The sequence below is a fragment of the Loxodonta africana genome, chromosome 4, assembly GCF_030014295.1.
Source record: "Loxodonta africana isolate mLoxAfr1 chromosome 4, mLoxAfr1.hap2, whole genome shotgun sequence".
NCBI lineage: Eukaryota > Metazoa > Chordata > Mammalia > Proboscidea > Elephantidae > Loxodonta > Loxodonta africana.
Genome location: NC_087345.1, coordinates 29,157,588 through 29,184,755, shown reverse-complemented (window position 1 = coordinate 29,184,755; position 27,168 = coordinate 29,157,588). Strand labels below are relative to the sequence as shown.

Below are 27,168 nucleotides of genomic sequence, written 5' to 3'. Positions count from 1 at the left end.
CCGTTTATCATGATGTTGCTCATTGGTCCAGTTGTGAGGATTTTTGTTTTCTTCATGTTGAGGTGTAATCCATACTGAAGGCTGTGGTCTTTGATCTTCATTAGTAAGTACTTCAAGTCCTCTTCACTTTCAGCAAGCAAGGTTGTGTCATATGCATAACGCAGGCTGTTAATGAGTCTTCCTCCAATCCTGGTGCCCTGTTCTTCTTCATATAGTCCAGCTTCTCGGATTATTTGCTCAGCATACAGATTGAATAGGTATGATGAAAGAATACAATCCTGACGCATGCTTTTCCTGACTTTAAACCAATCAGTATCCCCTTGTTCTGTCTGAACAACTGCCTCTTGATCTAAGCAAAGGTTCCTCATAAGCACAATTAAGTGTTCTGGAATTCCCATTCTTCGCAACGTTATTCATAATTTGTTATGATCCACACAGTCGAATGCCTTTGCATAGTCAATAAAACACAGGTAAACATCCTTCTGGTATTCTCTGCTTTCAGCCAGGATCCATCTGACATCAGCAATGATATCCCTGGTTCCACATACTCTTCTGAAACTGGCCTGAATTTCTGGCAGTTCCTTGTCGATATACTGCTGCAGCCATTTTTGAATGATCTTCAGCAAAATTTTGCTTGCATGTGATATTAATGATATTGTTCTATAATTTCCACATTTGGTTGGATCACCTTTCTTGGGAATAGGCATAAGTATGGATCTGTTCCAGTCAGTTGGCCAGGAAGCTGTCTTCCATATTTCTTGGCATAGACGAGTGAGCACCTCCAGGGCTGCATCTGTTTGTTGAAACATCTCAATTGATATTCCATCAATTCCTGGAGCCTTGTTTTTTGCCAATGCCTTCAGAGCAGCCAGGACTTCTTCCTTCAGTACCACCGGTTCCTGATCATATGCTACTTCTTGAAATGGTTGAACATCGACTAATTCTTTTTGGTAGATATACCAAAATTAAAAAAAAAAAAAAAAGATTTGATAAAGCCTTCAGATCTAACTACCAATGTACAGGAAATACAACAGACATAGAATAGGCTAAACGACTGGTATACAATTACAGAAATCCGAAGTATAGAAAAGCTACAGAATATACAATTAGATTTTTTGACACATATTGATCTTTTTTTTTATATAAAAAGATCAGTTAAAAAAAGAGAAATAGGGAAACCTATAAACTTAATTGCAATGAATGGACTTTACCAGATACCAATTTAACAAATTTAAAAACAGAAAATAAATGTTTATATAAGACAATTGAGGAAATGTGTACATTGACCAGAGAGTTGATCACATTAAGGAATTATTATTCATTTTTTTAGATGTGATAATGGTATTGTATTACGTTTTTAGGGGTCCTTATACTTTAGAGATACACACTGGAAAATTTACAATGAAAGGATACAATGTCTGAAGTTTACTTAAAAATAATTGGGAGATGGTAGTGAGGGAGAGTATTTAGGTGAAACAAGACCAACCATGAATCAGTTATTGTTGAAACTGAGTAATGAGTACACAAAGATTCATTATTCTATTCTCTAAACTTGGAGAATGCTTGAAATTAAAGGGTTCTAAAACCAAATGCGGGGCCTAAGCCTTCATTGTATCCTGGATCAAAAACAGACAGACAACTATAAAAGGCACTTGAGGGCAACTGGGCAAATTTTAATATAAACTGTGTATTACATGGTATTATTGAATCAAAATTTTAAAATGTGTGGTAATGGTCTTTGGTATAAAGCAGACTGTCTCTGTTTCGGAAAACATGATGAAATAATCGGATGTAAAGTGTGTGGATGTCTGCAGTGTATTTTCAAATGGTTCAGCCAAAAAGAAAAAATGTGTACACATGCATGCACATAGAGAGAGAGAGAGAAAGGAAATATGACAAAGTGTTGACAGTGAGAAAATCTAGATTATGGGTTTATGGGGGTTATTGTACTACTTTCCTAATTGAGGGAAAAATTAAAGCAAAAGTTTACGAATGAGACAAAGGGTACGTGTGGGCACAGGGTAGTTAAAGCTGACACTGCTGAGCGCTCGCCAAACACCACTGCACTCCCCAGTCCTTCCTTCCTAAGAGAACTTCCATTTTGTTCAGCATTCTCTGCCTCTGACCTGACTCAGGAGGGGTGAACCCCACTCCAACCTCAGAATTAGCCCTTGACTGGTCTAGGTGAATCTCTCCCCTTCGCAGTGTCTGCTAGAGGGAAAGAAACACAGGAAGAGGTGGCCCCTTTCTGCCTGGAAACAAGGCGACATCCACAAGTGACATCTAGGACTGCTGCAGCCATCCTAAGCATAAAACTCAGACACACAAGAATGTCCTTAAAGTTGAAGCCAGTGAGAAGTTTGATTTTCTGCTCTTAACTTAACAATGAGACCCCATTATAGTAAAACAAAACAAAGCAAACAAACAAGAGTTAAAAAATGATAAAACCTGTTCAAGTACACTCGAGGTAGCTGGGCCTGGCTGACACTGTTGGAGAAGCCCAACTCACCATGTAACCTTTTAATAACTCTGTCCTTTTATGTATCGTGAAGATGTCTATGAATTCTCTCATCCCAACAACTTTTCAAAGTGGCACAAATACATAAAAGTAATTGCAAATTCCCACAGATATTGCTATAGACCAATAATGACTAAATGGGGAGAACAATAAGAAAGTATCAAAAAAGACTTCCAAAAACATTTTGGTGGTTCCTCAAAAGGTAAAACATAGAACTACCATATGACCCAGCAATCCCACTCCTGGGTATATACCCAAAAGAACTCAAGGCAGGGACTGAGTATGTTTCTCTACATGCAGGACCTTCCGATCTTTCCCAAACTCCTACCTCTTGGTCAAGTCCAGCTCAGTCATTACCTCCCACTGTAAGGCCTTCCCATCTGCTCCAAAGAGATATAAATCGCTCCCTTCTCTCTGCTTTTTTAAAGCACTCGGCTGCTAACCAAAAGGTTGCTGGTTTGAATCCACCAGCCGCTCTGAGGGAGAAAGGTGTGGCTGTCTGCTTCTGTAAAGATTACAGCCTTGGAAACCCTATGCGGCAGCTCTGCTCTGTCCTATAGGGTTGCGATGAGTTGGAATTGGCTCACTGGCAATGGATTTGGGTTTTGGCTTTTTCTTTCTGTTTCTATTGCCCTTTATTGATATTTATTTGCAAAATTAAACGTAATTTAAGAAAACCAGTACCTGGGATTTTTCCTTATGTCATCGAGCTGGCCAACTACATGCGAAACGTTAGTACGGATCATTTTAAAAGCAATCTCTTCTTCTCCCATGATTTCAAACCTAATTATCAGAACATATTTTAAAAATTTACATGTTCATATGGATATGAAAAGCAAAACTTCAATGGAAAAAAAAAACTTTTTGAAAGGTTCGGTGGACCTGACATCCACAGAATTAAGTAATATTTCAACATTACTAAAGAAAACAATCCCATGTAATTTTTAAAAGAATTCTTAGTAGATAAGATATTGTCAAATTATGAAAATGCCAGACCTCTGCAATTATTCTTACACTAAATGAAAAGAATACGTATATACTACTTACCTATATTTGTTTTTGTCCTTATATGCTTTGTGGATTTTATCAGTTACTGGTTTACAGTTGGTAACTAGAGTCTTAGTGACTGGTGGCTGTGAGGAAATACAAGGAGGCCAGAGGTTACATCGGGGCCAGGGCTAGGGTGAAGCGAATAAGGCACTCACCTCAGTTACAAACCAAGAAAACTCAGTAATCAAGATAAATGATTTTTAATGCAATATTTTAAAAAATCTAATTGGCATACTACAGCTCACAGGCTGGCCACCTATTTTAATAAATAAAGTTTTATTTTAATTCCCATTTCCCACTGCCATCACATCGATTCCAACTCATGGCAGCCTCATGTGTTACAGAGTAGAACTGCTCCGTAGGGTTTTCTTGGCTGTAATCTTGATGGAGGCAGATTGCCAGGCCTTTCTTTCACAGTGCCAAAGGGTGGGCTCGAACCTCCAACCTTTTGGTTCATAGTGAAGCACAAACTGTTTGCACCACCCAGGGACTTCCATCACACATTACCCCATACTATATGTTACAACAGTCTTGTAAGTTATTGTTATACTTTTCTTCAGAAAGAAAATAAATTTCTAACACAAAATATAATGAAGTGGTCTATACTATACTCATAAGCTAACTTGTGATTCTTATAGTCTAATTAGAAAATACTTTATCTCATGTGTAATCACAGTTAATTACAAAAATAAAGCCAACACCTTGGCTAAGATAAAAGTTCACTCAAGCAATGTAACTAATGCTGCCAAAAGAACTAGTACTTATGCTTTAAAAGTTTATTTGTGTGAGCTTCAAAACACCAACTTAATTACTAGCAAAGCAGCTTTACTTAGTTCTTAGCTCTCTCCTAAGTGCTAATTCTAAATCTCATTCCAGAAATTTGGAAAACACTGAAATATTATTCTGCTAAAGAATGCAGACAGACATATTTCAAAAGAAAATTAAAATCTCTCAATAATCTCTCATCATACCTATAATAGCAAGATGAATGGCTATTTTATACAGGTATATCATCTTTCCTCAGAAAATAACCCACTTCTGCAAGTTCTATATACGTGTAGGAGTCTGTAAAGTCTCACTACGAATACAATGTCTGCAAGAGAAGGAAAGAACACTACAGGAGGAAAGAGACACGAGTGAAAGGACAGATGTGGAAATAAGGGTGGGTGAAAGAGAAGCCTTGAGAGAAAGCTAAAAATGCTCTACCCATAACGAAGTTCCCTGGACTTTGAGGCCTTAGGTGATCTTTCAGCACAACTACTGCATCGACCAGAAGAAAGCAAAGATCAAAGGGGATTGGTTAGGAAGAAAGGTTGAGGGGGAACCCAACATCATTTTTCCTTCCTCCCTCCCCTGTCTTAGCCACACTCAGGGGCTGCTGACCAGGAAGGCAGGGAAAGGACAGGTTAGGGCAGCCTGGAGTTCACAGGGGCCCACTTTCCCCCTAATGGAGGTAGAGTGTGCCTATATCCCTGACAACAGATAGAAACTACAGTATTCTTGACAAATACATAAACTTGGGGAAAAAAAGGATCTAAACCAGATCATCTACATCCGGGTGATTTAGAGTTGACTGAATTAGCTTTGTTATACTGCTCTGTTAACGCCAAATTTGGGGGAGGTAGAAGAGAGTTATCGATGTTTAAAAAGTCTTGTAACTGAGAACATCCTTCAGCCTATGCAATCTAATGTCTAATGTTTTTTTAGACTTCTTTCTGCAGGAAAGAATAAAAACCTATTGTGATTACAGATATACCTTTTTATTCATGAAAAACATAGCTGTAAACGATTATTAACATTTATATAGTAATCTAGACTTTACAAAGTATTTTTCACAAGCATAAAGTACTTTATCCAACGAGACTGTGCCAAAGATCCAGAAGAAACTGCTGAGGCCACAAGATGAGCTACTAATATGTTATCGGGCTGTGTGAGACCTCCCCTGAACCAACAACCCAGACCTAGTCTTATTCCTCGACCTATTGATTCATATCAACTGGTATGAACTGATTACAAAAGCAAAGCCCTGGTGGCGCAGTGGTTAAGAGTTCGGCTGCTAACCATAAGTCGGCAGTTCGAATCCACCAGTCGCTCCTTGCAAACCCTATGGGGCGGTTCTACTGTTCTATAGGGTCGCTACGAGCCAGAATTGACTCAACGGCAATGGGTTTAGTTTTTCTTAATTCATCACAGGATGTACCAAAAATCTACGTCGAAAAGAAAAGGATTAATAATTACCCTTGATTTAACTTGCTATCACATCATCTTTTCGTGTGTGTATGGGTGTGAGAGTTTTCTGTATTTCAAATCATACTGTGTCTACGGAGCTACATTCCTTTTTTTTCCACCTCATTTCATTTTGTAAGCATTTTTCTGTATACCAATAAAAATTACCTATAAACATGTTAATGGCTATTTTATCCCTTGTTTCTCCAATTCTAAGACGCATGGTTTTTTACATCTTCTCTGAAATCGGGATACATCTTAGAAGCCAGTCTTGCAATCACTTCAGCCTGGTGGCACCCCAGTGTTGTGTGCCGTCGTGTCAATTCAGACTCATAGCAACCCTATAGGACACAGTAGAACAGTCCCATAGGGTTTCCTAGGCTATAATCTTTATAGGAGCAGATTGCCAGGTTTATTCTCCCACAGAGCAGTTGGTGGGTTCGAACCTCGCCTAGCAGCTGAGCACTTAACCAATGCGCCACCAGGGCTTCATGGCATCCCAGTGTAGTTGTCTACAAATTATCCACCGACCCCTTCTGGTAAGATCAAGAAAGTGCCAGCGTGAAACATTTAGCTTTGATGAAAGATGGCACTTCGTCTGATGAATATTTCTTCCTTGGTTAATATTCAACCCCAGGATTGTTCTCCCAGGGCACTTAGAATGCTTTCAAGATATCTTCTGCCACATGTAGTGAACAGGATGTCTACCCATGGAATATAAGCAACCAATCTGAATATTAGCTTAAAATATCCATCAGGAGAAAAAAATATTCTACAGCAAGATATAAATGATTCTGGAGCATTTGTGCCACTACTTTCCACCAAACACACACATATAAAACTTGCCTGTTGTTTTTAAATGGTGTAAATGACACCTGATAAGTTGTTGTACAAATGGAGACCTGGTGGCACAAACTGTTAGGCGCTGGGCTGCTAACTGAAAGGTTGAAGGTTCGAATGTACCCAGCAGCTTTGTGGGGAAAAGACCGGTGATCTGCTTCTGTAAAGATTACAGCCAAGAAAACTCTATAAGGCAGTTCTACTCTGTCACATGCGGTCACTATGAGCTGGAATGGATTGAAAGCACACAACAACAAGCTGTTGTACACCCATACAATGTTTTGTTCTACAGAAAAGTAACTCATGCCACCTACCAGATTGGGATCATAGTATGCTTCCTGAGTTGGTGGAATATTGTTTAGCTGAGTGATATTGGCAGGAAGCATTTTGGAGCAATTTATTAACATATGTTCCAGACCTGTCAAATCCTAAAAAGCAAAATAAAAGAATAAACCTGTTATGTGTATTTAAATAATGACTGTGGTTTTACAAATAAAACTTGTATAGGTCTCCTTGAAGATAGTTTAAATACTATCTTCAAGGAGAATTTGACAATATATTCTTAAGATAAACATTAAGACATCCTAAAAAAAAAAAAAAAAGAGTAGAGTGAGACAATACAAATGTAAATATTTCACCCTTGTTTCAAAGTAGAACAAACTGCTCTGTGAGACACCATTTCACACAAGGTGGTCCAAAGGGGTCACCAGAGGGAATGCTATGAAGCCCTATTCATCTTGGTACTCTCCACTGGTGAGTTTGCTACTCCTGGAACTAGAGGAAGCCAGGATGGTGTGGATTGTACACTGTTAGGGGTCTGGCTGAGATCTTTAGCCAACCACACCTGAAGGGCCCCTAAACGGGCCTTCCACAAAATTCTTACATGCAGGTATACTCTGGCTCTTCTCCAAATAGCACAATATCAATCCCTGCTGAAAACCCTAAAAAGTAATCTCATAAAATACTAACTTGAAATTTAGTTTGAATTCTGGCATTAAAAACAGACTCATTGTAAACCCTCGCTAAATAATAAGAATTATTTTTAATTGCATTGAACTGAAATCTGTAAGGGAAAAAGAGAAACTGGCAAAATCAAAAATTTCATTTAAAATGTTGCAAAATTTAAGAAAAAAATATAATACCTGTAAACTTAAAGGCAGGTCGTGAATTCTGGTAGCCAGTGTTCGGATTTCTCTGTCAGATAAGATACCAGATTGGTCTGTATCCACTTCATCAAAAACTTGAGATATATTCAGTGGCTGGACTGCACTCATGAGATAATAAAAATAAGAGAAGGCAAACTGCATATCCTCAGAATGGCGGACTTTGTGAAATGACGTTTTGTCAAATTCTTCAGGGAACCTGTCCAAATATAAGACAGGATGAACTCTTCAGATTCAGAATATAAATAGTCCCTAACATTTGTGGGAATTGACGCCATTGAATTATGGTGCTGGAGAATAATACTGACTATACCATGGACTGATGGAAAAAACAACAAATCTGTCTTGGAAAAAATATAACCAGAAAACTCCTTAGAAGGGAGGATGGCAAGACTTTGTCTTACATACTTGGGAGTTATCAGGAAGGACTAGTCCCTGGAGAAGGATATCATTGTTAGTAAAGTAGAGGGTCAGCAAAAAAGAGAAAGACCCTCAATGAGATGGACTGACACATGCAAGCAACTCAAACACAAGCAAGACTCACATATCTTGCAGTTCTTGCATAACAATTCGGTCAATCATGTGAGGCATGTGTGCTGGGACTTTCCGAGACGTGAATCCAAATTTGCTGTTTAGAATTTTATTGACATAGCGGAGGGAATCTGCAAACGTATCTTTCAGTTGCCTCCCAGTATGCTTGCTATCGGTAAAATACGCCAATTGTGTCCTCAGTGATTCTTCTTCCTGAAAAGAGAGTTCCATGTATACACACCTTTACATTTAGTAATGTACTTTGTTAAGGAGCTCTGGTGGCAAAACAATTAAACACTAATTTGCTAACTAAAAGGTTAGCAGTTTGAACCCACCCAGCCACTCCAAGGCAGAAAGACTTGGCAATCTGCTCCCATAAAGATTACAGCCTAGAAAACCCTATGGAGCAGTTCTCCTCTGTCACCTGGGGTCACTGTGAGTCATAATTGACTCAACGGCGCCTAACAACAACAATGTACTTTGTAAATAAAGGCACCATCTTATATAATGTGGCAATAATTAGTCACTAACTGGAGCCCTGATGGTGCAGCAGTTAAGAGCTCAGGCTGCTGCCCAAAAGGTCAGTAGTTTGAATCCACCAGCCGCTCCTTGGAAACTTTATGGGGAAGTTCTACTCTGTCCTACAGGGTTGCTATGAGTTGGAATCGACTTGACCGGAACAAGTGTGGCTTTTTTTTGGTGACTGACCATGCGGGACAAATTAAATGAGCACTAACTTGAAGCATCCTAACAGTAGGACCGAACTGGATTCAGTGAAAGTCTGTCTCACCAACACTGGCTTGAGAACAAAAGCTGTGTGTTGAAGGTCTGTTTTCAGGGTATTCTTCATGCACTGGTCATTGGCCATGAGATTTCACAGCCAATTCGATGCAACATTTAAAAACGTATTTATAAACAAATCTGATATAATAATATCGAGCTATTTCTACCAGTGATGCCAAAGCAGAAAGCACCTGAGCTTGGAAGACAAGAACTGGAAACACATTTGGTGTCACCATATAATAGTGTTAATGATGCAAAGTATAAAGAATCCTGTCAAAACCAGTAAGAAGGAAAACGAAATGGCAAAGAAAATGAACACACTTTACAGGAGATGAAATTTTCTGTATGGAAACTTTTTTTTTTCTCGAACTGATAAAAAATGTAAAAAGATTGATATTAACTGGTATTGGTTAGCCTGTAGAGAAACATGTACTCTTATATACTGTTCATGGAAATAAACTTTATATACCAGCCACTTTAACCTAGCAATTCCACCTTCAGAAACAATTTACTCAAGTGTAAGGTACACATACAAAGATATTTACTGTAACATTTACAAGCATAAAAAAAGGAAGTAACTGTAGCTGTTGTAAAGAACAATGTACTGCTGTGGTTACTTTGCCCACTGTACTACTGAGTTACAAGGCAAAGGCAGAGCAATACATGCACAATATAAATTCACTGTTGAAAAACAAACTAGTTTATAGGTTTGCATATCTATCAAAAAAAGACTGGAAGGATATGTGGCCCTCTAAAATATATGTCGAATTCTTGGGCCTTATACCTGTGAATCTGACGCTGTTTGGAAATTGGGCCTTTTCTTTTGTTATGTTAATGAGGCCATCTCAGTGTAGGATGGATCCTAAACCTAATTGCTTCTGAGCAGGGCTTTGAACCCCTGCTGAGAATTTGCCTTTCTAACAAGTTCCCAGGAAGTTAGACCTAAGAATCACCTGAGGATCTTGTTAAAATGTAGATTCTGATTCAGTATATCTGGGGGTGGGAGCGCAAATTCTTAGCAAGGAACTTACTAGAAATGCAAATTCTCAGCAGGGGTTCAAAGCAGTTGGAAGTCCTACTTTTGAGTTATAAAAAGACCAGGATAGACTCAGAGACACAAGGGGGAAGACATGCCATGTGAGGGCTGTCTACAAGTCAAAGAGCCAAGGAATGGCCAAGGCTACTCACAAGGAAGGAATCAACGCAGCCAAGATCCTAATGTGGACTTTTAGTCTCCAGAACTATGAGAAAATAAATTTCTGTTCTTTAAACACTTGTGGTACTTGTGTTGAAGCAGCACTAGGTAACTAGGACAGACACCCACCAAACTATTAAGAGTGATTATCTCAAAGAGGATGACTGAAGAAGGAAGGAGGGAGGAAGAACCTTTGCCTTTTTACTGTATATTTTTGCACTGCCTGTCATTTTTACCACTAACCTATGGTGCTTTTGTAATTAAAAAAAAAAAAAAGGCAAAGCGAAGGGGGAAATAGTGAGGAAATAAACACAGGCAAAAACGCCTCAGTTCTTCACTAGACAATTAGTAAATGTCTAATATGCCAGACACAAGATACTTTCAGAGGACACTGAAGAATAAGATGTCATTCCCCCTTCACCCACTTTTCTCCAGCCTAACACCTACTCATGACTCCTCTTCTTCACCATCCAACCTACCCCACTATTTTTCTTGTACTGTCAACTCTTGCCCACCCTTCAAAGGTCAGCTCACAGGGCACTTCCTCTTGGATGTCTTCCCCAATTTCTCAAGGCAGAGTTAATCAATTCTCCCTCTGGAATTCTTGCCCATACCTCTACAGAGGCACTTGCTACATAACTACGATTGCTTATCCATGAATCTGTCTTCCCAGCTGGTCTCCAGGAGCAGTGACTGTCCAAATCACTCTGTACTCCCCAGCGGTTAGCACAGTGACGGCACTTTGGAGATGTTCAAATGACAGCATGGCAGAGTGGAGCCCGGGGTGTGAGGGAAGAGCACCCCAAGTTTGAAGCTTGGCCACACTGACCTGCTGCTGTGCTGCTGGAGAAGCTAATGCACTTATCTGAGCCTCAGTTTTTTAATCAATAAAACGGGAAAAATGTCAGACTGGACTAGCATAATGTACACAAAAGCATTTCTGAAATCACAACAAGCTGCATAAGGATAAGATCCCATCCCTGGCTAAATCTCTTAACTCACAGTAAGGCTGTTATCAAAACTGTAAAATGGGGACACAACAGTAAATACCCCTTGCAAGGTACTTTTATTATTAGGGTTATTGGGAAAAAATCAAATGAAACCATATAAGAAAAGCACTTAGTTCAGTGGTTTGCAGAAGACAGTATTTTGTAGATGGTAAACAAACAGACAAAAAAAAACCCAGTTACTGTCCAGTTGATTCCGACTCACAGTGACACTATGTGAGTCGGAGTAGAGATGTGCTTCATAGGGTTTTCAACAGCTGATTTGTCAAAAGTAGATCACCAGGCTTTTCTTTCGAGGAGCCTCTGGGCACACTAGAACATCCAACCTTTGGGTTAACAGCCGAGTACATTAACTGTTTACACCACCCAGGGTCCCGTATAGACCCTAGCTATCAGTACATTGGAAACCTTGTGGTGCAGTGGTTGAGAGTTCGGCTGCTAAACAAAAGGTCAGCAGTTCAAATCCACCAGGCGCTCTTGCAAACCCTATGGGACAGTTCTACTCTGTGCTATAGGGTTACTATGAGTCGGAGTTGACTCAACAGCAATGGGTTTTTTGGTTTTTATCATTACATTGTTATGAATCACAGGATCACCGTAATCTATTTTTCCTGAGCATGGGAAAGAATAAGACTGGATGTAACTTACATCAAGGATATCTTGGAAATACTTCTTTCTCTCCCATGGCAGAAAGCCCGGGTAAGCTTCTATATAATGCTGCAGTTTTCTTCCAGGTAATACTTCATTAACACCTATGTTATTTTTAGGATTTTCCTCCACTCTGTTTTTCTCTTCTTTTTTCCCTTTCTTTTCTTTTGTCACATGTGAGACAATCAGAGAGGAGAGCTTTGCATTTGATGCACCTCCGCCTCCTACTTTTTGTATCTCCAAGTCCTGGGGTAGATTCAGGCCCTGGGGGTGATCCTTCATCTTTGTCGTCACTGCTGGAAAAGTAGGCCTCTGTAATCTTTCAGATGCTAAGCTGTTTGCCAAGATGCTTTTGTGAATTTGTTTTTCCAGTGGGGCGTGCGAACTGTCATTTCTTTCATCTGTTAATTTAGCTTCACTTATTTTCGCTTGAGCGTCCTGTGAGTTCATCAGAAATGATCTCAGCAAAGCAGACTTGGACAGATTGTAGCCTTTCAAAGTGATATCTCCACGCTCTAGCTGCAAATCCAAGTTACTGAGACTTAGTTGGACCTGTTTTGGAAGAAGTGAAATATTGACCAGGGGGATTTTTGCCTCCTCTTGGGGGATCTCTGTTGTGTTACCATAACGTCTCTTGAACTTTGGAAAGCGTTTTCCCACAGGGACATCTTCAAACGGGATTTCCACCTCTGGAAGAAGTGTTATGGGGCTAACCAAATGCTTGTAAGACTTCTGGGTGGTAGAATTTAGTTTTGGCTCCTCTCTTGTGTCAACCTCTACTGTTATCTGGATTTTGAACTCGTCATTGTTTTTATTTTGAAATGTGAGGTTGAAATGTATTGTGGTCGCGTTCATTCCACTGTTCATTATCAGGTGGATGGTTTTCCATTTATTGGCAATAGAAGCATGTCGAATGATTGGATTGTCACTATAGGCACCTTCAAGTCCTCTTTTGGCTATTTCTGCAAAGCTGAAATAAGGTAGGCATTCACCTTTTGGAAGAACATAGTGAGTCTGGTTTGGGAGAAGTGTGACTTTATACAATTCATGAAAATGATCTAGAAGAAAAGACACAAACATGATTTTTTAGAAACGAGGCATTTTTCTTCTTTTTCTTTAATTATCTGAGCTTGAGGTTTCACTTTCTAAGACTGACTCTAAACTGATTTCAAAATAATGAGAACTTCTAATACAATAGCTACTAACTGAGGAAATCATCATCATGAACCCTGAATGCTAACTCTGACTCACGGTAGGGATATGACTCTGTTCTTCATAGAAAATTTCAATAATCAACTTCCACCTTTTTATCCATTTGAAAAAATACCATTTTCTGCCCAAATGACTTCCATTACTAAGCCATCAACAGGGGCCAGTATTTGAATCACCCTTATGTACTGAATTTTTGTTCTCCTTTCATTGTTTCCAAATTAAACCTTCACAGGCATTTTTAGCTAAAATAATTTGCTTATTCAGAAAAATCACACCGTAGCAACAACAGGGAAATACAGCGCTTTAGTGTATACTGTTTTCTAAAGATCTGTGCTCTGTTATTTTTCACTTACAACTGGTTTGGATGCAAGGCTAGAAAAAGTACTGTTGTTAAGGACTGAATTGTATTCCTTCCAAATATTTGTTGGAATCCTAACCCCTATACCTGTTGATGTAATCCTGTTTGGGAACAGGGTTATCTTTGGTATGTTAACGAGGTTCTATCAGTATAGGGTGTGTCCTAAACCTCATCACTTCTGAGTTATAAAAAGAATGGATCAGACACAGAAGCCAGCAAGCACAAATGGGTGCAGGTGGGATGTGGGAGATAGATTGCCAGGCAACCAGGGAACAATGGGGCAGATGGATCTTCCCCCAGAGCCGACAGAGAAAGAACCTTCCCCTAGAGCCTTGAATTCAGGCTTCTAGCCTCTTAACTGTGAAAAAATAAATTTGTTCTTTAAAGCTACCCACCTGTGGTATTTCTATTACAGCAGTATTAGGAACCTAGGCAGGTTTACGCAGAAAAACTAAGTAATAACAACCACCCCAAAGTCCTCCACTCATCGAAAATTTTTATTCCCTTATTTGTACGACGTTTTTATGGCAATAAATATACCTTGCCCACAGTCGCCAGCATCAAACCCACAGGACAAGACATTGCAGGCTTGGTCACAGAACTTATCAGCAAGCCAGGAATTTGCACATCCTTGATTACAGTAAGAGATACTGCTAATCCCTCCACCAAACTGCCAGGGCTGTCCAACTCCAATACTGCCGGTGCCCCCGCCTCCTGCACCATAGCGACTGCCTCCACTGTTACCTATAGAGGAAAGGAAAAAGACAGTGTGTCTTACCATGCTTGACTTTGAAAAAAAAAAAAAAAGATAGTTCCTTATTAATGTTTTCAGGGTTGATGAATGATTTCAGTTAGAAAAGGTTCATTTCATTCTTTAGTAGAAGATTTCACCTATCTGAAGACAAAAATAAACTGAAAAGGGACCATCACTTCAGTGAACAGGTCATGGGATGACCAGACCTTGGCACGTACGAGCTATGGAAGCCAGAAGTACAGGTTTCAAATATGCTCAAAGGGGCCACGTGCAGACAGGCGCAGGGAGCAGGAAAACAGGACGGGCAGATTATTTCAAAGACTGTAACTACTGTGCTGTTAAAAACGTGACCTGATACGGCTGCAAACCCTTGATCAACTACCTTCCTTTCATTATCTGACTTTAATATTCTACGAGGGGCTGGGTTCTCTGGACAGCACAGAGTTATTTATGTCTGCATTCTCTCCCTGCCACTGCATATATTTTTCAAATGTGCATCTGACAGGTCTGATGGGAACACAATGCAAAGCTTTGTTTTCTGCAATAGGCAACACTTTTTCAAGCCCATTTCCTCATATGTAATTTGGGGGTGATGATAACTACGTACATATTTTCTCTTTCTTAGGGGACTAGAAAATTCAAGCGGATAATGGCTAACGTGTGTGAAAACGCTTTATAAATTTAAAGGCAATAAATAAATGTAAAAAGTTGTTATCAAAAAGTCGAAATATAAGCATGTGAGAAAGGGAGAAGAAATGTTTACTACTCTTGCCTCCTTTAGTCATTCATTGACCGAGAGCAATCTACTGCTGAAAGCCACCAGCACAAGCTCCTATATAACCAGTCAGAGTGATTCCAGAGCTTGAGCTTCCATAATTAGGGGTACTGCAGATTTTCGTGTTTTAAATAATAAGAAAAGGCATTTTCAAGTGCAGGACCAACATGAGAAAATGTCTTCAACAAGGAATAAAAGGAGTAACTGGGCCACATGTCAACTCCAAACAGTCTCTGGATTACTGATTCAATATATGAAGAATGTTTATTACGTCTACGTGTATGTTCAATAATGTTGAAGAATGAAAACAGTCAGTAAACATGAACAAATTACATTTCAATACATCCTTACCAGAGCAATCACCACCATCCCAATCACAGGCCGAATTATTACAAGCCTTGTCGCAATAGCCATCTTTAATCCAGGAACCCGGGCAACCCTCGGCACAGTTTGGCACAGGCCAGGTCAAATAAACCTATGAGAAAACACCGGAGACGGTAAAAGGATTTCTGACACTTTTTTATACTCAAATTAACTGCTTAAAAAAGACAAAACAAAGAGCCCCCAGAAAAGGCTGAAATTTTCCAAGGGCTGATTGTTTACAGTCACGTGGGATATTTTGCTCAAAGTTCATCTGTACATACAGTGGTGTTGTAAGTCCTGCTGTGCTGGCAGTTCTTTCTGGGCAACACTATCCCTTCCCAGTTACTTGTATTAATCTCAGCAGAGTGAAGGGACTTTCTGAAATCTGGGCATTTCAGGGTGCCCCTATGTGAGAGAAGTCTGAAAGGCAGGCTCTGCTTAGTTGAATCTTAGTTCCAAGATGAGCTCTTTGCAGAATTAAGGGCATGGCAGGGGAGATTTGAACAAGGATCACCTTGATGGAAGCAAAGACTCAATTTGTGGATTAGTTTCTTACAACACGGTCTATAATCTATTTTTTAAATAGATTTCAAATGTCAGACTTAAAAGCAAATGTCTGAATATGAACCCATGTCAAAGCAAATGGGAAGTGTAATACAAGTCATTGCTTTTTTGTGACAACTATCAGTAATTCCCAAGTGTATTTCTGTATAATTTTATCTCAAGACTGAGAAACGCAGCAGATGAATTCTCAGTATCCTTATCTCCATGCATTAGATTAGGTGATAATTAATCAACACAGTGGTTTACAGTATTGTGAATTGCAAACCTGCCTGCTTTCAAAATGAGTGATACTCGTGGCTAACTTTTTTAATTAAAATTATTTTTAAAAAATACATCTGCCTCTTAAAACCTCCATGTTTCTGCACACTCTGTCTACCTGGAATGTCTTTCTTCATCTAATTAACTCTTACTTATTCTTCAACACTCAGTTCAGATGGGAACTCTTCCCTAACCCTATCTGATTTAAACCTCCTGTGCTCCTACTCCTTAGCACGAAGGCATGCACACCTGTCAGCCCTGAAATCACTGTACACAGTCATTGATTGTGTGTGTGTCTCCCCTGGTAAGCCACAAGCTCGTCTTGCAGCCCTACAACCTAGCACAGAGGCAGCAACAGAACAGGCAAATGGGAGAATGAGCACAGCTGGGTGGCATAAACAAGAACAGAAAAAAAAATAGCTCTGGGCTGTTAGCATTTAGTTACAGAGATGTATAACTTTACAAGCTTATGGTGATAAGTATCTAACTTATCACACAACCCTTCCAACAATGCTATGGGGATATTCGTACTTTCCCCGTTAGGCAGACGGGAAATGCAGACGATGAGAGGCCAAGTCCCCGCCCAGAGCTGGGAAGTGGTGGAGCCAGGATCTGCCCTAAGCAGCTGGTCCCTGCCTCTCTGCTCTTAACCACCTCTCCATCCTGTCTCTCAAACAAAACCAAGCAAGACTGGCTGTCTTAAACAAAATTTCATCCATGAAACTGAGCTACCTTTCTGTCTCAGCCATTTTGCTGACATCCTACCCATGATTTTGTGTTTCATAGAGATTCCGTTTCTTGTGCTGTTGTTGCAGTAGAAAATTTAGAGGGTCGGGGAAGAATGGGTTCTGGGTGTCTGAGAATGCAGGGAAGCAAATGTCCTTACTCCCTAATTGTTAGCTCTCCTGAGCTTGGCATTGAAAAACACTTACCTGATCAAATCTGAATATAGTATTATAATAGACTGATTTCCTGATTTCCCTTTTATAACTTCTAAGTGCTTTCCAAGCTAGGCATCCTTTCCTCTTAGGTACTTACCTTCTGGCCTTTAGAGTGGCTGTAAAAATCATCTGGCCAGACGTCCTTCCCAAACATGACATCATCGTTTAGGTAAATAAATTTCTGTGACAGCCCTTCAATGCGATGAATGTGACTTTCAATAGCAGGCGAACTAAAGGTAGGCAAGTGGCTCAAATTTTGAAAAACGTCCTTTTAATAGGAAAAAAAACGAGAGAAAGAGAGAGGGTGAATGAGAGGTTTTGGTTTGGTTTGGTTTGGAAAGGAAAAGAAAGGGAGAATTAAAGAAAGTAGGAATGGAGGTAAGGAGGGGAAGGGAAATGAAATCTCAGATACGTCTGAACCACAATAAAAGAACTGGAAAGGAACCCATGGCCTTGCCGTATTTGGAAAGTCATGTACCTGGTGTGTTACTATTGTTACTCGAGGGTTATCTAGGTTCAGCCAAGATGGAATCTGCCCATTGGTGACAATGAAAATATTCCGAACCCATGGTGCGTGCCTCTCGATAGATCGCAATGAGTATCTCAGCTCTTCGTTATCCTCAAAACGGCTGGCAGACACATCTTCATCCTGCTTAGACTGAGAAAAACAGTTGGGGCATGAGAAAGTAAAACATCCTCTTCTTCCTCTTTCCCCTCTGCTCTCAGGGTGCCTTGGCAGACTTTTCTTGTTGAGCATATTCCCAGCAGGACATACATTGATTCAATAACTTCTACATGTGCCATTCAATGACACTGATATTGATAACATTCTTCAACTTGTGCTCCGGCAGACTTTTAGAGACTGAGTCCTACTTTTAAATGTTACAAAAAATGCAAAAGACTCACCATATTTAAAAAAAAACAAAAACAAAAACCTCAAAGACACAGCATTTCTTTAAGCCACGTTATAGAAAATATTCTTGAGTTAACGTAATTCTATATCATTGCAATTACACGTAGTCTTCAACTTACGACATGTTCAAGTAACGATGAACTGCACTTATGTCTTTTTTTGTACATCTTATCATTAGAAATATGTACTACATAAAATGTTAAAATGTATCTGTAAGTTTATATGTAATATTTCCAACCCCCAAAGCCAAATAAAGATCAGATTTACAAGGATAACTATAACTAAAAGCAATAATAATGAAAACTTAAAAACAAAAAAAAAGTGAGGTACTTGACTTACGTCAGAACTGATTTACAATGGAGTCATTGGAACGGAACCCCATAGTAAGTCAGGGACTACCAATGGTAAAAATGGTAGTGGCTGGAAAATCAGAAAGGTCCACTCAGCTCACCTTTCTACAGGTCCTCTTCCTTCTCCTCACCTGATGACTTACAAATCCTTAACATTCTAAACCTTTGATTTGAGTTTTAAAAGAATCTCTGCACCCCTCACCTGGCTGATGGCACTCAGATCCCACAATAAGTATGCAGGACTTATGGTCAGTTCTTTTCCATCGATGGTCATGTTCTTCTTAGTTTGTTTATTCAGTTCTTGGAAACCCCTGGGGTTATTCAACTTTAGAAGTGCTACACTTGCATCTGAATATAACTGCAACTATAAAATAACAAGAGGGTTATATATACAAAACCTGAGCCCCAAAGAAGTAAACAAAACAAAACAAAACCTTAACCCACTGCTGTGAAGTCAATTCCAACTCATGGTGACTCCATGTGTGACACAGTAGAATTGCTCCATAGGGTTTTCCTGGCTATAATCTTTGCAAAAGCAGATTGCCAGGCTTTTTTTTCCGTGATGCCAATGGGTGGCTTCAAACCACCAACTTTTAGATTAGTAGCTGAGTGCAAACCGCTTGCATACCACCTCTGCAGACTTCCTGGAGTGGAAAAAAAATCACTATTCTCGAAACAAATAAATAATATACTGCACTTCAATATTCTGAACTTAATTTTAAGTTTATGAGGATAATATTTTTACCTTAATTTTGTCTACCCAAACTACTTTTATTCCAAAGAGGGGAACTATTTTGAAACTTCAAAGACATTTTAAAATTTCATGGTTTTTTAAAAATATTATTTAGGATACATTTAAAATCCAGAAAAGATCTGACACTGACATATTCCTGATATATGACAACACATTCAATTTTGATCTCTGATTTCCAACTCACAGCTAAGGTCATTTATTGTAGGAAATTATTTGTGTAGTATTTTTGTTGTTTTTACTGCCTAGGTACTGTTCATTACCCAGTGCCACCAAGTCATTAAAGGGAACCAATTTCACAGTAGCTATACATAAAATGATAACAAAAATAAAAGCTAAAAGTGCAACACATTACAGTTAAAAATCAACAAAGCTGACTTGCTTAACACATTTATATTTTAACTTGATTATATGTAGCAGCATTTTCACTTCAATTTCTACTACTCACTGGGTGCATACTATGTGCCAAACACTGCCCTAGGTGGTAAGTAAGTACCACAGCTGAAGACCCAAACTCAGATCTTCATGGCTCTAAACCTGGTATTTCTCTGCAAGTTTAGGCTTTTGACAATTCCTGGTGTCAGAAGTGAGATTCAAAGTGGATGACCAGAGTACCCCAGAGGTCTCATCGGACACAGGAATGGTACCTGCAAAAGCCCTTTTGGCTTACTCTCTCCATGAAGCATCTGGGTGTCATCCTGGTAAGCCCTCTTGGATTCTCAAGTTCCACTCTTTGCATTTTGAGCTTGAAACAGATATTTATTATGAGTTTGGTGCATTTGTTGTTTTGTTGCTGTTAAATCTGTCTTAAAATGGGGTCTCCCTAGGAAGCAGCAGATTTTCCTAGCAGAACTCTGGCTCACTACATGGCTAAGAGCTACAGGTCTAGGTCCTGTCTGTGTTTGGATTTATGGTTTGAGCTCACTAACATCAGTTTGCCAAATCAGTGATGACTTTGAGGTAGTTTTCAGTTGGAAAACTAGTATACCTAAGGTCTAAATTAGAAAACCATGGTGCCCAAACCATACAAAACAATGCCATGTTTATTTTGATTGGTATTCTGAGGCATCAAATGTATTCAGGATTCTAAAATACCCTCTTTGAAGGACACTGTTCCAAAATTGAACGAATATAACCTTAAACTCCTTAATGAAATTACTGCTTTACCAAAAAAGATACTCTGGTTCTTCTCTCCCTCTTTGCTGCTCTTTATTTGGCTTTACCTCCTTATTCTGATGAGTGCTCAAATCTCTCTGAGATACCCTTTGCTCACTCTGATCTCCTTTCAGATCCTAAACCTTCCAGGGCCCCTGTGCCCCAAATGACTTTTAAAATAAAATCCGGTGAAGAAGGGGAAAACAAGCCACCTGTCATTACTTTTACTCCATGGTATATAAGCAGAGTTAAGGACTACACAAAAGGAATTTGCTAACTCTGTAGAAAACCCAGAGAAATTCAGGATATTAACTGATGCCTACCAACGAGGACGCCCTGACTTACACCTGCTAATATGCATTTGGGTGAGTCCTGGGGAAGCCCCAAATTGGATCCGGTTAAAGGAGCGGGAAAATGCTGAACAAAGTTTAGAAGCTGGCACGGCAATGCCGGCTAAATTTTTAAACAACTTTAAGGCTTTTAGCTCATAAATTATCAGAAGCTATACAAAAAGTCTTTCCTAGAAAGATTCATTGCGCCAAAATTCAAGGCTGCCAAAAAGGACCAGGCAAAACTGTATACAACTTCCTAGAACACTTAACGAAATCTTTCTCTGAACACGCTGGTCTAGAAATAAAAGGTGCCAGAAAAGCTTTTAACTCTATGTTTGTTAATGGCCTTAAGCCTGAACTAGCCATCCTTGTCGAACGACATAGTTTAGACTGGGACATGGGTCCAATAGTGGAACTAGCACACTCAATTGAACAATTGGCTCAGATACTTCAAACTGATAAGACAAATAAGCACAATCACCTCATGACTTTACAACTTCAACAGCTTCAATCTTCTAGCACCTGACCTGGCAATCCCCTAGTTGTTACACATGCTGGAATTTGCTATTACTGAAAAAAATCCTGGGCACTGGAAAAAAGAATGCCAGAAAGTACAGACAAAACTCCCAAGGACTGCCCCTGACGAGGATCTGAGGAAGTTGTCAGGCTGCAACTGGCTCTGCCCCTTAATTCTCAAGGTGAAGCTATATTACTAATTAATGGTGAACCACACACCTTTTTAATCAATACTGGTACTACCTTGTCTGCAATTAACCCCACTTCTTTATCACAGACTACTCCATGGAGTAAAAAAAACTATTGATATAGTGGAGGTTTCTAACATTACTCAGCACGTCATCCAGTCCCTTCCCATTTCAGTTTCTGTAGGGTCAGTGACCAACTGCCACTCATTACTTTTATGTGACACAGCCCCTATAAATCTCTTGGGAAGAGATCTACTGGGGAAAATGAGACAGTACTATAACCTTTAGGAGAAAAGGACAGAGTTCTTCAACTTCCAGAAAACCCTATGCCCAAACTAATTTGTCACTTAGAGGCCTTACATCTGCCAGAGGAAAGGGTACATTTGGAGACAGGTGTCCACTACTACCTACTATTCTTCCTCAACTGTGGGCAATCTCTTCTACTGATATTTGGAAAATACCAAGTGCCCAACCTATTAAAGTCCAAATTAACCCTCTAAACACCACTGAAATTTGAGGCCATTAAAGGTGTAACCCCTATAATTAGGGGTTTCCTAGACAAGAAACTCATCATGCCTTGTACTAGTTCTTGCAACACACCCATCCTGCCTGTTAAAAAGCTCCATGGCAACTTCTGGGCAACCTGGCACCACAGACAGAAGCACCACGCTGTCCCTCCACAGCAAAGACCCAAAAACCTAAGTAAAACAAAGACAAACATCACTCCTGGAACCCGAAGTGTCAAACAAAGAAATAAAGAACTCAGCCAAACACCAAATAGAATAAGAAACTGACAGAGGACTGAGAGTGAGGAAACATACTTGCTGAGATTCCTTTACAGCAAATGCAGCAGGGATTTGCCATCTTGGACTCCTGTCGGAGATCAGCTGGCAGGGAGCATGGGAAAGCAGCTTCACGGAGCTCTCAGCAGGAGACAGAACAACTGGTAACCAGCAATGCATACTTTCCCACTGCCCCCATCCTCTTCCTGTTCTTCTACCTCCAAGCTTCCTGGCTAGCTGCAGTGGATCAACCAGCTGCGAAGTGCAGTGTCCATGCTGCTTGAATTTGCCCCACCCACATCAGAGACAGGCGAACAGGAAGTACGGGAAAGCAACTTCACGAAGTTCCCAGCAGGAGACAGAGCACCCAATAACGAATGATATGCGGTTTCCTAACCCCTCTCCTTGTTCCCTTCCCACTTCGGCCTCCTCTGCTTCCCGCCAGCTTCAGATTCTTGGCCAGGAAGCAACTGCTTCCACCCCAGGCTGCTTGGATTCCCCCGTCCATACTGACTGGGTCCCTAAGCTGGTGTAGCTTCTTTCTGTCTTTTAGTTTCTTCTGTGCCTCCTACCATCTCCCCCTCCTCTCCCTTAAACACCTGGCTCCGTGCGCATCTTTGCTTCTTCTTGAAAGGCTGTGAAGCCCTGCATAACTGGGGATCACTACCCCGGCCCATGACACCACGCTGGTGGGATCTCTGGGACTTTTTTTTTGCTTGTTTTGTTTTGCTTTGATCTGTTTTATTTTGTTTCTTTCTCTTTTCACACTTGGGAGCCCCTTCTAGCCAGGGTGCACTGCATGAGCTAGGAGGCACTCCCCCCATCTGTGTAGCCACGTATGCGGGATCCCTGGGGCCATTTCTTTTCTCTTTTTTATTTCCTTTTACTTCTCTTTTTCCCTTTCTTTCCTTATTTCTCGGTTCTTGTCTGTCTATACTTTCTCTCCAGTTTCCTGAGTACCTGGCACTGTGTAACATCTATATACCCTCTAGCCAGGCTGTACTACACAAACTGGGAAACTTCCCCAGTCTTCGCAGCCACACTGGTGGGAACCCTGAAGGCTTTTTTTTTTTTAAATACATTTCCTTTTCTTTTCCAAATTTTTAATCTATTTTTTTTTTTTCCATTTTCCTTTTTTATTTTTTTTCCTTTTCCCTACTCTCCATTTCCCGGGTTCTCATCTCTCCACTCCAACAACCAGCTCCCATTGCACTTTTTTCTTCTGGTGGATTTTTTTTCCCTTTGTTTTTAGTTCCTGCTTCTCTCTCCTCTTTCCCATACCAATTTTAGCTCCATACATCACAACCTGCCCCCTCTTTCCTACCTACCTGCACCATGTACTGAACACCGCACCTCTGAGAAGCACAGGAAAGGAATACCAGAACCTGCCTGGCACTAATTCCTGGTCCACCCTGTCAGCCTTAGTATGTGCCACCAATAACCCATCCCAGCCCCTCCCCTTCAGCTGGACTTGCCCTGCTGCATCATAGCTGAGTGACTGGCCCCACCCACTGGACAAGGAGGTAAAAAGTATTACAACTACAAACAAGCAAACAACAAAAAAAAGCACAGTCTTCCTGCTGAGACATAACCAGATAAAACAAAAAACCAGGACAAAACAAATCTACAATCAAGAAATGAAGAAAATAACTAATGAATGCCCTGGAGACAGCAGACAATATCAACACATATCTAAAAAAAAAAAAAAAGACAGGATGGTTTCAGTAGGCATCTAAAATAAATTAGCAGATGACTTTCCAGTAGAAGAAAAATCACTAGAACTACCTGACAGGGAATTCAAATCTGTAATATTCAGAGCTATCCAAGAGTTGAAGCAAAAAATAGATCAAAATGAGGAAAAAAAGACAAATTTATGGAAAAGACAAATTCATAGAAAATACACACAAAAAAATGGAATTCAGGAAATAATACAGAAACAAAATGTCAAAATAAATTCACAACTAGAAATCATACAAAAATAACATTTACAAATCCAAAAGATAAACAAGATTAAAGAAATGGATGGTGTCATAGAAGATCTGAGGAGAAGGTTTGAAATGACGGAAGACAGGATCAGTGAAATTGAAGACAAGCACTTGCATACAACTCAGGTTGAGAAAAATCAGAAAAAAGAACTAAGAAAAACGAGGAAACCCTGAGAAATATGTGGGATACAGTCAAAAGCAAAAATTTGCAAGTGATTGGAGTTCCAGAACAGGGAGAGAAAACGGAAAACAGAGAGAGGATCACTGATGAACTGCTTAAACTTCCCAAATATCATGAAAGATGAAAAGATGACCATCCAAGAAGCTCAACAAACCCCATATAGGACAGGTCCTGTCATGGATTGAATTATGTCCCCCAAAAATGTGTGATTCCCAGTATTCTGTGGTTGTCCTCTATTTCGTGACTGTAATTTTATGTTGAGAGGATTACAGTGGGATTGTAACACCACCCTTACTTAGGGCACTTCCCTAATCCAATGTAAAGGGAATTTACCTGGGGTGTGGCCTACACCACCTTTTCTCTCTTAAAAGATAAAAGGGAAGGGAAACAAGCAGAGAGTTGGGGACCTCATACCACCAAGAAAGCAGCACCAGGAGCAGAGCACGTCCTTGGGACACAAGGTCCCTGTGCCTGAGAAGCTCCTCGACCAGGCGAAGATTAAGGACAAAGACCTTGCTCCAGAACCAATGGAGAGAGAAAGTCTTCCCCTGGAGCCGAAGCCCTTAATTAGGACTTGGCACCTACTAGATTGTGAGAAAATAAATTTCACTTTGTTAAAGCCATCCACTTGTGGTACTTCTCCTTAGCAGCACTAGATGACTCAGACCCCAAAGGAAAAACACCAAGGCATATCATAATCACACTCACTAAAACCACAGACAGAGAAAACATCCTGCAAGCAGCTCAAGAAAAACAAAAAGTCACATACGCTAAACTCTGACTATTCAGCAGAAACACATAACACTAAACTCTGATTATTTGGCAGAAACCATGCAGGCAAGAAGGCAATGGGATGATTTATATAAAACCTTGAAAGAAAAACATTGCCAACCATGAATAATATATCCAGCAAAACTTTTGTTCAAATATGATGGCGAAATTAGGACATTTCCAGATAAACAGAAATTAAGGGACTATGTACAAACCAAACCAAACCTACAAGAATTATTAAAGGGAGTCCTTCAGTCTGAGAACAAACAAGCTTGTACCAGCCAGATACCAATATAGGAAATAAACTCTCAAGGATTATCTAAAACCAAAAGAATTGCAACAGGGAACCAGAGAGGTTTATCTATAAATGACAACAATGTCAGAACAATAAGAGAGGGAATAAATGGTGAAGGTACAGAACTTTGTAATGGAGAGGAAGGCAAGGCAATAACAAGTAATAATAGACTGGTTCAAACCTAGGAAGATAAGGGTAAATTTCAAGGTAACCTCAGAGAAAGTTAGCAAACCTACTTATCAAGATAAAACCTACAAAAACAAAAGAAATCCGCTAACAAAAGGAACTCAGCACAGGAGAGAGTAAGAGGAACAAAAAAAAAATGTTAGCATCACCAAAAAAAAGCACTACAAAAGGATAGCAATAATCTCACACCTATCAATAATTACACAGAATGTAAATGGCCGAAATGCACCCACACAGACACACAAAGTGACAGAATGAGTAAAAAAACAAAACAGGATCCATCAATATGCTGTCTAAAAGAGACACAACTTAGAAACAAAGATGCAACTTTATTAAAAATCAAAGAATGGAAAAAAATATATCAAGCAAATAACTACCAAAAAAGAGCAGGAGCAGCAATTCTGATCTCAGATAAAATACACTTTAAAACAAAATCCAACATAAAAGACAAATCACTATATAATGATTAAAGGGACAATCCATCATGAAGACAACAACAATAAAAATCTATGCACCCAATGACAGGGCTCCAAAATACATAAAACAAGCTCTAACATCACTGAAAAGAGAAATCGACAGTTCTACAATAATCGTAGGAAACTTCAACACGCCATTCTCAATAAAGGACAAAACATCTAGAAAGAAACTCAACAAAGATACAGAAGAGCTAAAGAGCACAATCAGTCAACTTGGCCTCACAGACATATACAGAACAAGTCACTGAACAGCTGCAAAGTAAAAATTCTTTTCCAAAGCACATGAAACATTCACCAGAATAGACCACATCTTAGGCCACATGGCAATCCTCAATAAAATCCAAAACACTGAGATAATACAAAGAATCTTCTCTGACAGCAATGCCATCAAAGGAGAAATTAACAACAGGAAGAGTAAGGAAAAAAAAAAAAACGATTACATGGAAACTGCATAACACCCTGCTTTTTTTAAAAACCACTGGGTAATAGAAGAAATCAGAGGTGGAATCAAAAAATTCCTAGAAACAAATGAGAATGGAAACACATCATACCAAAACCTTTGGGACACAGCAAAGACAGTCCTCAGAGGTCAATTTATAGCAGTAGATGCACACATCAAAAAAGAAGGGACAAAATCAAAACATTAGCCCTACAACTAGAACAAATATAAAGAGAACAGCAAAAGAAGCCCACAGCCACCAGAAGAAAGGAAATAAACAGAACAGAAATAAATGAAATAGAAAATAGAAAGAATCAACAAAACCAAAAGTTGGTTCTCTGAAAGGATCAACAAAATTGAAAAACCACTAGCCAAACTGACAAAAGAAAACAAGGAGAGGATGTAAATAACCCAAATAAGAAATGAAACGGGATACATTACAACAGACTCAACCGAAATAAAGACAATCATAACAGGGTATCACAAAAAACTATACTCCAAAAAATTTGAAAACCTAGAGGAAATGGACACATTTCTAGAAACACACTACCTGCCCAAACTAACAAAAAATTATCTTGAAAATCTGAACAACCCCATAAAAAGATATTGAAAAATGTAATAAAAAAAACTCCAAACAAAAAAAGCCCTGGCCCAGATGGCTT

At 39.6% G+C, this 27,168-nt stretch overlaps 1 protein-coding gene across 4 annotated transcripts in view; it reads right to left on the bottom strand.

Annotated features, from left to right (window-relative positions):
- The window catches only part of GNPTAB (N-acetylglucosamine-1-phosphate transferase subunits alpha and beta), a 112,782-nt gene that overhangs the window by 9,391 nt on the left and 76,223 nt on the right, over positions 1–27,168 (bottom strand). For all 4 annotated transcript variants that reach the window (XM_003405293.4, XM_023538866.2, XM_023538871.2 and 1 more), the window contains 11 exons: positions 18,652–18,813; positions 17,665–17,844; positions 17,284–17,454; positions 15,412–15,535; positions 14,072–14,275; positions 11,962–13,019; positions 8,342–8,541; positions 7,777–7,996; positions 6,949–7,062; positions 3,566–3,651; positions 3,203–3,301 (listed from right to left, as the gene is read on the bottom strand). In XM_003405293.4, coding sequence (XP_003405341.2) covers positions 3,203–3,301; positions 3,566–3,651; positions 6,949–7,062; positions 7,777–7,996; positions 8,342–8,541; positions 11,962–13,019; positions 14,072–14,275; positions 15,412–15,535; positions 17,284–17,454; positions 17,665–17,844; positions 18,652–18,813 — 2,618 coding nt within the window. The remainder of the gene's footprint in view (positions 1–3,202; positions 3,302–3,565; positions 3,652–6,948; positions 7,063–7,776; positions 7,997–8,341; positions 8,542–11,961; positions 13,020–14,071; positions 14,276–15,411; positions 15,536–17,283; positions 17,455–17,664; positions 17,845–18,651; positions 18,814–27,168) is intronic.